Source organism: Chamaea fasciata, unplaced genomic scaffold (genome assembly GCF_029207755.1).
Source record: "Chamaea fasciata isolate MVZ Bird 193981 ecotype frontalis unplaced genomic scaffold, bChaFas1.0.hap1 SCAF_1, whole genome shotgun sequence".
NCBI lineage: Eukaryota > Metazoa > Chordata > Aves > Passeriformes > Sylviidae > Chamaea > Chamaea fasciata.
In genome coordinates this window covers 94,501,738-94,516,057 of record NW_027094086.1, presented here as the reverse complement: position 1 = coordinate 94,516,057, position 14,320 = coordinate 94,501,738, and the positions used below count along the sequence as shown (strand labels likewise).

General features: G+C 41.5%; 1 protein-coding gene across 5 annotated transcripts in view; it reads right to left on the bottom strand.

Moving 5' to 3' along the window:
* Positions 1-14,320, bottom strand: part of NFATC1 (nuclear factor of activated T cells 1) — a 111,011-nt gene that overhangs the window by 55,222 nt on the left and 41,469 nt on the right. For all 5 annotated transcript variants that reach the window (XM_066189591.1, XM_066189561.1, XM_066189575.1 and 2 more), the window contains exons 4-6: positions 12,127-12,329; positions 8,706-8,878; positions 6,634-6,774 (exon numbers count right to left, since the gene is read on the bottom strand). In XM_066189591.1, coding sequence (XP_066045688.1) covers positions 6,634-6,774; positions 8,706-8,878; positions 12,127-12,329 — 517 coding nt within the window. The remainder of the gene's footprint in view (positions 1-6,633; positions 6,775-8,705; positions 8,879-12,126; positions 12,330-14,320) is intronic.

Below are 14,320 nucleotides of genomic sequence, written 5' to 3'. Positions count from 1 at the left end.
CTGGCAGAAAGCTAAGGTCAACCCACTATACTTCTTTCCTCCACTGTCTTTAGGCACTGATCGCTTCATTAGACTCAGATTTCTTGTAAGGGCTGTGAATTCCTGTGTGTTTGGACAGACAGTCCCACTGGAGCAGTAACAGTAAAAACCATTTGAAATCTTGTGCTAGTTGTAAAAGTTCAGACAAAGCTTTGACTGGATAGATACAGCTACTTGAAGCTACTTAGTCAGGAAGACATGAAAGAATGAACTTGAAGCACTCAGCTGCATTTTCTATAATAATAAAAATTTACAGGATTACTCAGACAAGTGACTTTTGAGACCATGTGGTTATTCCTTATTTGTTGTCCACAGTAAGTATCTGTGATTGATTGATCTCATTCTTCACTGTGAGAGCAACACCCTGGATGAGACTTGCTGCTGCTGACACCATCTCATGCGTATGGCTGCTGTCCCACTCTGTCTTCACCATTCCCTAGACTAAACAGCCAGGAAAAACTGAAACGTGCTGTCATTTACTACAAGCTGCATCATTACTCCTCCAAGCACGTGAAAGGGTTCCACCATCAAATGACTCCAGCATCTGATGACACAATTTGCCCAAGGATATCTGTTTCTGGGCAGTGGCCAGAAACCCCTTCAGCTATCAATATATCTCTAGGATCTAGGTTCAAGTCACCTTCACATGAACTCCATGCTCCCAAATTGTAAGCCTTTGAAGTTTCCAGTTTATCTAGTTTCCCGAATTTTTAACCTCACTGCGCATGAGTCAGCATGCAATTGCTCACTGCCAACTGGAACATGTGTCCTGAACTTGGATAAACAGACAGATAAAGACAAAATTAAGTAGTATCTGTCTATCTGATTAGAGCGGGAAGGAGATTTTGCCACTTGCTTATGTATTATGTGAGCTACAGTATGATTACTGGTGTGAAACATGACCCCTTTTTGGCCAGTTGCCCCCCCAAACTGCTACTGGCAATGGAAAGAGCAATGGAAAGATCTCTGAGAATGTGAGATCTTTTACCACGTGGAGCTCTGCCAACACTCAGGTCACCCATCTCACCATCGCATCACATCAAAACAGACTCCAAATCCTAAGCTCCAATGTGTATCTGAGTCAAACTAAAAAGCTCACATGCTTCCTCAGTGCATCCGTTCCACTCACATGCCACTCAAATGCTTTGTCAACACACCACTTTCCAGAACTTTCTGTAAGTTTTGCTGAAGCCAAAGGACTGTGTTTGAATTACCTGCCATATTACAAGGTAAATTCTGCTCACACATGTGGGAAACAGAACTGAATTTGTAAGACTGACAATTGTACCTTAAGGCAGCAACTGATGGATTCTAATCTTTGCTAGAGACAGGGAAATTTGAGAGGACCAAAAAACCTGTGAAATGCTAGAGCGGACAAATACATACATCCAGCTTCCTTATTTTCTGTATCACATTTCCCTTGTGCAAAAATTCAGCTGAACAAGCTTGACCACACATCTAATGGAAAGCAAACTGCTAAGTTTTCCCATCTGAAATACTTACAGAAAGCTATGATTTCCTTTGGCATATATATACAAAAAAAATTAAATTGGTGATTTCACTCTGTTATCTTTCATCTGCTCTAGTTATAACTATTACACATCAACACCTTCATGTTCTAAGAGCAAAATCTGTTCAGCAGGGAGGAGGAACAGTTTTGACAAAAAAAATCCATTTAACAAAATAAAAACAAGAGCAGAATGAAGAATTAGAAGCAATAACTAGATCTGAAAAGTTTCCTAATTGTTTGAAAGTACTCAAAAAGAAAAATCCCTGGAGGAAATGTTGCTCACATGCGGTTTATTTCTCTGTCTTTCAGGAACTCTGAGTGTCAAAGGCTTTGGGCACAATAGATGAGGATATTATGCAATTAGATTACTGAAGTGTGTAGGTGCCAGGATTGCTGTTGAAGTCTGAGTAATTAACAAGTTTTTCAAAACCATTGAAATCTGTAAGTCTGGAGTTACTTAGAGAAATTGTGAACACTACAAATGTTCATCAAAGAGAGTGATGCATCTTCAGGGAGGGGCATTTGTTACAGGGAAGATTGGACACAGCCTTTGACCAGGACAAAATGGACCTCAACGTTCACAGCCCAGAGTCAAAGTACCAAAGTCAGTGTTATTTGTGAAACGAATCTCGTAGTGAAGTTAGGTGTTACAATTCTGCCTTTTTGCTCTTTAAAACCCTTGCCCTGAGCTCTTGTCACTAAGCACAAAAGCAAAGAAATGGGTTTGGAACTCTGACCTAACTAGTGGTAACTCAACCCTATGACAATTAATAATAATACATCCAATGACCATTTCTGTCCATAGATCACAAATTGATTATAAAGATTTCATCAGTTTAACCTGATCTTTTAGGTATGTCTAGACTTGACCAAATCTGTGAAGTCTGGAAACACTTGAGCTAGTTCCAGTGTTAAAAGCTACAGGAGCAAGGAGCAATTTTTGAGCAAGGAGGGATTTTCAGGGTAGATGAACTCTTTCAGATCTCAATATGAGACTTTCTCTAACCCCCCAAATACTCTTTCTATCCCAAAATATCCTACAACATGCCAGGAACTATAATCCATAATTTTCCATAACATACCCATAATTTTCCTCTGCATTGTTCCTTGGGATACTGGGTTTGTGTCTCATCACTGAGCTTCCACTCATCAGTTATAGGATATATTTTGCGAACTGAGGGATGAAAACCAGGATTTTTTCAGCGCACTGATCAGTTTTATAGATCACTGATCATAATCTGATATACTAAGAGCCAGCAGTCTGGTCGTTTTGGTTAGTTAGGCTTTTGTGCTGCTTTGTGTTCAGTAACACATATTACCTTTAAAAAATTAGCTTAGAAAAGAGTGTTTGCAGAAAATGTTACCAAAAAAAGGTAGCTGATAGATATGCAATCCTTAAAACACACTCTCCAAGCATCTCTGCTTTTTCTGAACTTCCCTCAAGACTTTTGTTGCCTGGTATATTTATAACCTGCAAATGAAATAAAAAGTTTTAAAATTTTAAGTAACTAAATCAATCTTTTGTTATAATTCCAGATTACGATCCATGCAGATGCACATGTTAACAGGAAGCATTTTCACTCCTAACCAAACACTTCCTGCCATAGCTAACAAACACCAACTTAATTTCACCTACTTTTGTAACTAAAATGCACGCCTGCTGCCACAGCAAACCCCAGCCTACAGACATCAAGGGGCCTTGCCAGTATGGAGTTGCAGACTTCAATATTTTACAAGGTACTAATTCTTCCAGTGACACACAGGTGTTGGCCATCTCCAATGTGGCACTCAACAACCATGACACTTTTGAACTTCAGGAGGAGAAATGCATGACTACAAAGACAGATGGAAAGTAAAAGCAGATAAGAAATTAGATAAGGAGAATTATTAGTGTAATTTTTAAGCGTAAAGGTCATTGTGGGACTCCCAGTCTACGGAAATTCTGAATTTAAGAGTGAACCTCTTTAAGTACATTTAACATTTACTACTGCTAGGTTTCTTCAACAGCCATTTTATACCATTGCTCATCATGGGAAAATACGGTCTGATGTGCAAGACACAGAATATTGCCTAAAGTCTGGTAAAATAAGGCCTCACATCAACATGTCAGAACTTTTTAACGGTACTGTGGAATCTTGAGCAAATTTTAGTCCACTTCTGAACACTCATTATTTATCCAGAAGGGGTGCCTTCTGCCTGAGCTCCCCATGAGGGGTTTTCCTTCCAGAGAAGGTCCTCACAGTGCTTCTCCCGTGGTCCTTTCAGTGTGCTGTGCTTTCACCCCCTGGATACCTCATTTTCCCTGTGTGAGACATAGAGTCACAGGGCTGCAAAGTTTGTTTTGCTCTGTTTCATATGGTTCCTGGCTGAACAGCAGCTAGTAAGGGGTTAAGCTGAAAGTAGGAAGCCACTGCCGCCTGCTGAAAGATTGATTTGATCATTCTTCAGGGATTCCCTCTTGTATGAGTCACTGCTCAGACTGACTCCCCCACCAAAGGAGGCCAGGATAATGCCATTCCTCCAGAGACTACAACAGCTGAGGGCTAGCCCTGAAGAGTGAAAGCTTGGGACTCATGCTTGGAAAAACATTCAGCAGACCACAATGCACTTAGCAGACTTAGGAAAAGACGGGATGGGGGGGTGGGGGGGTGGGGTAGGCAAACCAAAAGTGTTCTTTAACTCCTTTCATTATCCAATTAAATATGCAGATTAGGAGGAATTAGACAAGCTCCAGCAGACTGCCTCCCAGCTTGGGGACTCTGCCTGAGTAAGGACTGAAGACATGAGTTGACATAGTACAGTATTTAAATTTTATACAAAAGGTACGTTCTCTTCATGAGCACAGTGATCTATTATTTTGATCTATTACTCTTTAATAGCTGTGTTTGGCTGCTACCTACTAGGAACGTGATTAACATTCCAAATTCAAAAACAAAAGTGGTAACAGCAGCAAAACTAATGAATGTCTCCAGCTAATCACAGAGGTTCATAACTAGCCCTCTAAGAGAAAGAGAAACTATGCTGGTGTTCCTTCTCTTGACCTACTTTCACTGACGTTCAAGAGCTGAAAGGGAAAGAAACACCCCGTGCTTCTTTCAGAAGATTTACAAAAGTAAAGGCTGCTAATGTTTGTTCATTTGACATTAAATACAGTGATTGTTTAAAAATCCAGCCAGAGCAGTCTGCCACTAAGGTAATGATACATCTCTCTTGTTTGCCTCTGATGCATTATGCTGTGAAGGAGCATAGCACACAAACCACGGAAGCCTTAAAAGTTGCTCAGCCCAGATTAGCCAGCAGCTTTGCTTTTTGTGTGTCATTTCTACTGACACAATTATGGCAGCTCCTGGAGAGGCTACACTCTAAGGGTCAGTCCTGGCAGGCTATACTGCCCTGCAACTGCAACAAACCTACAGTGAGACTACTGAAAAAAGGCAGGACCTTAAGTTCTGTAATTAAAAGCTATACAGTGAATATCCCACTTCTAGTGTATCTATGTAGTATAAGAATATAGGAGCAGGGAGACAGTGTTCAGATCCACACTGTGGTATCTGCTGTGGGCAAAAAGCATCACCATCACAAACCTTTGGAATGCAATACTTAAAAATTTTCCAACTCAAAAAAGGAATAGGAAAGGAAATAAAAATTAAGGAAGGCACCCTTTAATGTGGTTTCCTTCTTGTAATGAGACAGATCGAGGACTCCTGACAGGTCACACTAACCCAGTTCTGTGCAGCAAAAGGAGTTTAGACATAAATAAAGTAGACATTAACTTTCTTCCCCCCTGGGGGGAACACAGAGAACAGAATTCAGTTTTTTTCAGTTGTCATACCACTTTTTTCCTGTCTTTTTTAACTTTCGTAAGAAAACAAAAGGATATTTCTGCTGATTTCATAGCCACATGCCCACCGTGTATGCTGCAGTGCTTGGGGTTCACAGAAATGCTCCAACTGGCTCTCCCCAAGAAGCCAAGGCATTACCTCTGCCCAGGCTGTTTCAGCAACTTCGGATTCTGTTGGGGAATTTCAGGGGAGTCTTCTGCTTTTGTCCTGAGCTTGCTGAGCCCAAAGACTTGGATATCTTTGCCTCCAGAGCCTCCCCTGCTCTCCCTGCCAACCTGCCCCATGGCCCAAGTTCCTGTGGTGCTGGTAGGGGCCATGGACAGGAGAGCGGCATGGGAACCTCGTGGACATAAAGGGTTAAACAGGCGCAGCATCCAGGCTGGTGCAGGCGACTCTTGGGAGGAGTGCCCAAGATTGTTTTAAGTTCAGGGTGGGGGGTTCAGTCGGCAGCTGAGGAATTCATAGCTTGTGCCAGCACCAGGGAAACCCTTTCCAAAACAAGACTCAAAACTATCCTTAGCAGTCTCATTTCAGAGCCTGACTTTGACTCCCAGCTCCACTCCCACCGCTTATTCCTGTGGGGGGCATTCACAGCCATCACTGTCACCCTGAGATCCACCACTCCAGCAGGCACATCCTGCACCAACCCCAGCTCCCACTCCATGCCATTTTCCCTGGTTCAGCCTGGCCTGCGACTCTTCTCCAGGAGAACCAGTCCCACCACCACAGCACCGCAGGAGCAGTGCTGGGAGAGGAGAAGTTGTGCCCAGTCCTTCCCTCAGTCCTCGAGGTAAACTGTCCTTCAAATGAATGCGTGTGCTCCAAGTCCTCCTCAACCAGTGCCTTGTAAATGCCACGGGACACATATGTGCACACATACCACCAGCAGCACAAGTTATAGAAAGGTTTAAGAAGATGCACCGTACTGCAGGCTTTAGGGGGACATGGCACCAGAGATTTCAAGCCCCTCTCACAGGTCCTGCCTGCTACTCTCATGGTTTGCTACAATAAACAAATACCAAAGGTTGACTTTCAATGTCTCTATTGTCTACCTGTAACTACAGTTGCCACGGTGTGAAACCTCAGCATTAGGCACAGCTCAGATCCTTTCCACATCTTTGCCCAGTGACATGGAAAATGTGCACAAGAAGATGTCAGTACCATGTTTGTGCTTTCATCATTTGACACAGATGGGGTGGGGAGGAAGGCAGATAGATTGGAGCCTAGATTGAAAAGACATACCTGGCGCTTTCTCCACAAAGATGACTTTGGAGTCTTGGAGAAAGTTGTGACCAGTCAGTACCATTTTTTTCCCTCCAGTAACAGGAAAACTGTCGGTACTTTGCTTCTCCACCAGAGGCAGTTCTTGGGCAGATCTCTGAGCTGGAGAGTTATAAAGAAGATTAAAAAAAAAGGCAACCACAAACACACAAAAAAATGCTGCATTAGTAAGTAACTTAATGCCTTACCCTCATAAGATAAGCAGAGTTTGACACAGAAAGAAAGAAAGGTCATAAGGTTTACAGGAAACATGGTTCATTTTCAAGTGCTTTGATTGTAAACAATAGTGTTAAACAGCAGTACAGATTCAAAAGACTCACAAAGAACACGTGTTTAAAAACTTAGCTTGATATGTACTATATCAGAAATATTACTTTTATGGAAATTCATTTATTTTAAATAATTTTTTGTGTGTCTCTCATATATGTGTCGAGCATATATGCTGTGTGTTTACAAGGCACACATGACAAGGTAATCATGCATGCCCAAAATTTGTTTCAGCCCGTCAATTCTGCAAACTGTCTTGTAGCAGCAGCAGCAGCTATGGACCTTGTGATCAGGCAGCAGCTCACACTTTAGAGAAGGTATTTCCGAAAGAATCTGAGTGCCCAAGCACACATGAATCCATGTAAAATGAATCTGGTACTCTTGTGGCACAAATTTTGTCCCCCCTCAACTGGGATATGAAGAGAGTGCTGCTTCAAGGGACGATGCGACATTTTATCCAGATTATACGACTCCTTCTGGTGTCACATGCATTAAGAGATGTATGAAGTTTTTGGCACCAGCTTATTCCACATTCTGCACTGGAAATAACACTAGCACTTATTTTTTCTCCTGTTTTCCACTTCTTTCAGCAGGCATGTGCCATGCTTTTGCTCATTACACAACACTCAAAGCTGCAGTACCCTGACACAAATCCAGTCAGCTTCACATTTAGTAGCTCCTTGAGCTTGGCACCTTTGCACAGACCAGTTCAGGAGAGATTTAAACTGTGCCTTATCCTGCTGTGTAGCAACTGAAAAGCTCTCATAAACTTCAATGGCAGGATGAAACCATGACTCCTCAAATTTTTTGCTTTGCCCTCCAGCATGAATGGAGCTAGGAATGGTCAGGCCTTCCTCCCCATTCCCTCTGCCAGAGCTCACTCCTCACTACCTGCCAGATGTTAAGCTTCCCCCCTACTCTGTCAGCATCAGAAAAATCCACTTTGTGGATGGAATTTAGCAAAACCTTAAAAAATTGTTTCAGTCCACCCAGCCAGTCAAAATAGCATTGGGACTTAGACTGAAATTCAGCTTCTACCACTTATACTGGAGCGCTAAAGCTACACAAAGCAGATGTGTTTTGCTTTGCGTGTGGGAGGCTGATGAGGCTTACAGAGCAAAAATGATACAGGTATCTTTGAAGGGTGTCCCAGTGCATCTGATAGTATACAGTCTGTTCATTTAAAGCGACCCTAGTACAGAAACCTAGCTTCTGGAGCTTTTCTGAAGCTGCAGACCAGTGTGTTAGCTAGCTCCTTATCAAAGGGGTTGGGGTTTCGTTTGCTAGTTTTTGCTTTCTGAGGGGGAGACAGAATAAATAGGACATGAGAGATGTTTTCCAAAACTTCTACAGCAGTTACCTTTATGATAAGGAATCACCAAAACCAAAGGCCCTGTCACTCCCAGGTCTACTCTTAGTTTCATGGTTCATTACTTGTATGTGTTTTTCTACAGCACTCAATGCACAAAGCTACACATTTTTTTCCTAAGACACAGATATTCTGTTCTCAATGTAAACCACAAACCTTTGGAAAGCAGATTAAACTTTGCTAACTAGACAGGTAAAGCAAAACCAATGTAGAGCACATTGGCATGGACAAAGACGGCATATGGGGCAGAAGGGTTAAAAACTGTTCACAAGGTGTGTGGACATGGCAGTGCTGAATTAACAGTGGACTCAATGATCTTAGCTGTCTTTTTCAACCTTACTGATTAAAAGACTTTCTGATAATACCAAGCAAGAGGAGGATGTTTGTTGCCACTTACAGCACTCAATGGGGTTGGAGGCTACTTGCAAGGAGAGGGTCCTGCCATTGGCTTGTGGGATATGAACCCTGAAGACCAGACGCACACGTGTGTTCTTCCGACCGATGTCCGTCTCTCCCTTGCGCAGCTCAATGTCAGAGTTTCGGAGCTTTAATATCCCAGCACAGTCAATGCTATCCAAAAGGAAACACAGGGAAATTCAATTCACTTCAAGATTTCAGGAAGACATGAGTGTGCAATATATCTTTCCTCTCTCCTGCATGCTCTTCTTAAAAACTGTGTCAGGCACAACCCAATGACCAGGCTGAACGCAGCAGACTTTGTTCAGTACTTGTACTCCCAAGCAGCTGAGTTGGGACTATCTGTAGCAGCAAGTAGTGGCTGCTGTAAAGCACACAAACTTAGGATGTTACCTCAGTTCCCAGAGGAAGAAAATTCAAAAAGCTCTTCCTCCCCATCACATCCTGTAAGGATTGTAGCTAAAGATCAACCAAAGCCCAAAGAAACATTGAGGCTAGAAAAGTCAGTGGGATGTGACAGCAGTGCAGAAACTGTTACTAACCCAGAATGCTGAGCTACTTACAATTTTACTTGTTACAGCTAATTTGGACAAAAATCAGACAAGATTTTCAATCTAGGGTGAAGTCCTGAAATTCTTAATAATGAGCACAGCTCTCCCCCTGAGGTCAGTTCTACTGTCAATTTGTTTGTATTTCAGTGAGTTGGAAATACTCCCGAGCTGAGCGCTGAGCTGAAGCTCTGCATAAAAAAAAATAAACTCAGAGTCCTCTCCGCACATTAGAGAAAAACGTGCTTTTCATCAGATATGACTACTTCAATTTCTGACCTCACTCTCTTTTTTTTTTTTTTTTAAACTCTGGTTTTCTCCTGGATGAGTTTACAAGTCAGGATTTTTATCAAAGAATATATCAACAGAAGAAGCTCCCAGAACAAAAGACATAAGCATACACACTTGGAAACTCACTGCAAAAATACCACTGCCTTGTCCACGACTACAAAGCCTACATGGCAATTTCTTCTGGGTACTGGTTTCTGCCATGCATTTTATTACACCGAATATGCTTAGTTAACTTAATTTTTCATTCAAAGAGTTTAATTCCCTCTCCAGACCTTTGAAGCTCTGTTCTGAAGCAAACTGCAAACAAGCACTCTGGCAGCATGGTTTTGATCTGCATTTTTTCTCAAGTATGGATTTCAGAATTTAAAAAATGCCCTTTCTGATACAATCAAAGGAACTAATGAAAGTATTAAAGGCTCCCAACAATGCATATTAGCAGGTGAAGCCATAAGAATTACAGAGTATTTGTACCCACGTCAAAATTCTACGCAAAGATCCATAAGATATGGAAGAAACAGTGCATTTCTCCATTTTGTCTCTCCTATAGCAACATTTGTAAATTGAATAATTATTGACATACAATTCATACCCAAATGTTCAGAGAAGAAAAGGTATTTCAGTTCAAGCTTGTAAAGTCAAGGACATTAAAATCTGAAGTCAATAGAAACAGCTAAATGTGCAAAAGTTTAAATGGGCTAATGAACTCTGCTGTTTCACTGAATCAAGGCCTGAACACATAAAGTGTGAGAGAAGTCATTGGTTCCAAATTTCAATTCACTGGTAGTGCTGCATGAGGCTTTAGACTACTGACAAGTAAGGCTTATATATGCCAAAACATTGTTTGTGATTTTTGAATGAGCTGTACTACAGTCTGGCACACACACCACAAAAATATTCAGCTTGGTTCCCAAACTGTTAACTTACCTTTATTTTAGGGAGAAAGATGAATGAAATGGTAATAATGTTCCTAGATGGCTAAAAATGTGATTCAAACTGGATAAATAAAGGGCCAGATAAATACTGCGTGAGTACAAATTGGTGAATTTAACCAGAATATAGCCCCACCAACTTAAGATGGGAGCAAACAGGGCCAATAATTTTGAAGGCTTGCTGTGACTTTTAGCACAATTCACTGTGAGAGATCCTCAAGTCTTGAGTGATCACTCTGAGCCCAGCTGGCAATGCAGGTAAACATATTCTGGCTCTTCTATTTACATGCGGCACTCCAGGGCATGTTGTACATGACACTGCAAACCAGGTTCTAATAACCACTATTTGCGGAAGGACTTTAGGTGTCTGATAGCATTTTCCACTTTGTTAAGGCATGGAAAACTGTATAAAAAACAAGGAGTGAAACTGTGATTTTCCCATGTTATTTGGTTTGGCAAAGGTCAGAATTTCCTGCTTGCTTTCTGTCTTCCTATATATACACACAAAGGTGCACATGTCTATATAAAAAATATGAATACATTTATATTTATACATATATTATATTATATTAATATATTATATTATATTATATTATATTATATTATATTATATTATATTATATTATATTATATTATATTATATTATGTTATGTTATGTTATGTTATGTTATGTTATGTTATGTTATATTATATTATATTATATTATTACAAATATTTATACACACTCACACTAAGAACTTAGGTGCTTACTTGCACATAAGCAGACAGAAATTCCTCCCAAAGCAGACACCTCACATAACAGTTAGGATGATTTGAATGAGGGGGGAGACAACTCAGATAAGGGGCTAGTTTGATTTGAGGTCGGGGTATGGGGAGGACAGGATTAAATAGTGTGGAAGGTCTCATGTACGTCACTACACAGAAGGCTATTTTAACCTTTATATACCATCCTATAGCGATATTTACACATGTTTAATGGACCTACAGAGCACTTAATTATCACTCAGACATCTTAAGATATCCATGCCTGCTTTTCTGCATAGCACTAAAGTTAGCCCAGTTTAACAACTCAGTCTGTAGCTCTTCTTAGTTGTGGAAGATTTGCTTGTAAACAACTGCCATGAAAAATGCTGAGTTTTATTATGTAAGAAGTGAGTGGTTTTATTTGTCTGAGAAAAACCACGAGGGTACTTGGAAATTCTCTCTAAGAGTTTCCTTTGACATCCAAAGATAAATTTTAATCAGCTCTGTTCCTTGTGCTAGTGCGTATAGGAGCAGCAGGTGTCATATTTAGAAACTAAACGCAGGAGCTGAGGTAGGAGATATTTACAGCTCAGTAACTGAGATACTTATTTTAAATGGCAAATAAGCACGTTGGCTGAAACTCTAGAATGAAAGCAAATCAGTAGTCATAAATATTTGTGACGTTTATTTTGCTGTTAAGGCAATTAGCAGCAATTTGTCTCAGCAAAGTTGTGAAAACCTACTATTACAGAGAGAAATGTAGGGGAAAAAAAAAAAAGGATAGGGAAACAAAAATCATGTACAAAAAGAAGAAAACAAACCCCAAAGAAATTAAGTGAGGTGACCAAGACAAAACTGCTAAGAGTCAGATATGGTGCCTTGGTCTTACATTGCTCTCATGTTGTTCTCTGGAAGAAGTGGAATTTCCAGGACTTTGGTGTTGGAAAGTATTGTTTCATGGCTGGTGGTGGAAACAGTCTTGCCGGTGATCCGGTGAACCTGGTAGAAGGCATGGGGTCGCAGCAGGCGGTCGTCTGCAGTCCCAATGAACAGCTGCAGCGTGAGCGGCTCGCTTTCTAAGTAACCATGGAGCTGGCAAGAGAACAGAAAACGCCCACTGAGCACCACGCACATTAACTGCTAGGAATCAATTAAATTTTTATAAGCAGGAGAGCCTAATTCAAGGAGAGAACTTGTGACAGGTGCTATGTGTTAAGTTCCCCCCTTCCATTTTTCCTGTAATGTAATATTGGTACAATAAAAAGGTGCACTCACAAAATGTCTCATTATCCTAAAGGACCTGAGGCACTTTAGATGGGCTGAGCTTTTGAGCACTCCTACATCCACAGAAAACTTTGCATAAATTCTGCTGCAGTGTTCAGCAAAAAACCACAACGAACTCGATGTTCATTCGCAGTACTGAGGGATGCAAAACCAACAGAGTTTGCAGGTGGAAAGGACACAGCTCATCCATCCCCATGCTTCCTGTGACATCCTTCATGCAGCAGCAGTCTGCTGCTTATGACCCGTCCCCCCATTAGCTGATTTTTATGCTAGTAAATACCTCCTGGGACAGCATGGAGACCGATCACATATACATGATTAGCAGCTCACCATGTGTGTCAAATTCTTGTTATAATCACACAAAAATCTCATTGAAGCTCTTGGGCCTGGCTTGAACCTCATCCACATTACAGTGACTGCTCTGATGACAACAAGAGTTATTTCTGCCACAGGATGTGGAGGAAGCAGAGCCTGACCTCATCTGCACCATCTCCTGTAGAAGCTACTCAGGGTTCCCATTGCTGTGGAGTCCCCAGACAACGTCCCACTCATGGCTGCCACCTGATGCTGGGAAATGAGTCTCTCAGAAACAGATATCTTGCAGGGCTAAGTGGTGAAGCCTTGTCCCAAGGGAAGGGAGGATGCAGCAACTACAGCAGAGAGGAACGTGGGCAAGGTGCAATGCCCCAGATGCCCCACCCTAGAGCAAACCTGCTCACTTTCTTGTAGGTTTAGGTTCCTCTGTGAATGGTTCAGGTGGGTGTGGGCAGGAGTTATTCACCATTATCAAATATGACAGATCAAAATTTATCATCATTTGGTGAGAAGCAAAACTAGTTTTAAGGTAAATGCAAGTTCAAATCTAAATAAAGCTGAAAGCAAGTGATGAAGCCCATATATCAAATGCTGCTTATATTTGTATTTTGTCTGTTTTCATTCTCCTTAAGTCTTACCAAGTAATTTCACGTTATCTCTCTAGGGTATTTTACCATCTGATGGCAGGAATGGTATTAAAAAAAAAGATCTTGAATCACTTTTACTCCTTGAGCCCTGCAAAATTCTGGTGGGTGCTAACAGGCTCAAAGCCCTCCCTCCACTATCAAACATGCTGAACGGCAACAGCAATTCATAGTGGCAAAGTTTCAGGTACCACAGTGACCAATGCATGAGGAAGGGAGGACGATGAGCTAGACATATCTTCCATCACTAATTGGGCACACCGTAAAGTTTTCACCCCACACTTAGGTCGGAAAAGCAAAGAGCAGAACAGAAGCATTTTAATTTGATTTGGTGCAACAATTTTTATATCCTTACCTAAGGCACATGAATGCTGGAAGAATGCAGGGATAGGAGGAGGACAAGGCTCGTTTCTAACACTACATTATTTTATCAGCTCTGCATTCCTGAGACACCATACAAAGGCAGCTCAGAGCCAGGGGGTTGTGACATATTATGATATGATATGATTGATATGATATGATATGATATGATATGAGGGTTCCATGCCAGAACTGTCAAATTGAAAACACATTAGTGGCAGTTTGAAAATCTGTACTATCAGCAAAACAACAGAGAGAGAAAAGCAGAGCCATGCCTGTGCACTGCCTTCAGCAGGATGCCATGGGCTGTGAACCTCCCTTCAACTCCACATGGAATACCCACTCCTACAGCCCCTGACACACACATTAGCACTATGCTGCAAAAAGAGGGATTCCTGGCTTTCTCCCCCAGAGACAGACATGCAGCTTGAGGTGATCACAGGTGTGCTCCTGGTACAGTCAGTGGTCACAGGGAAGCCA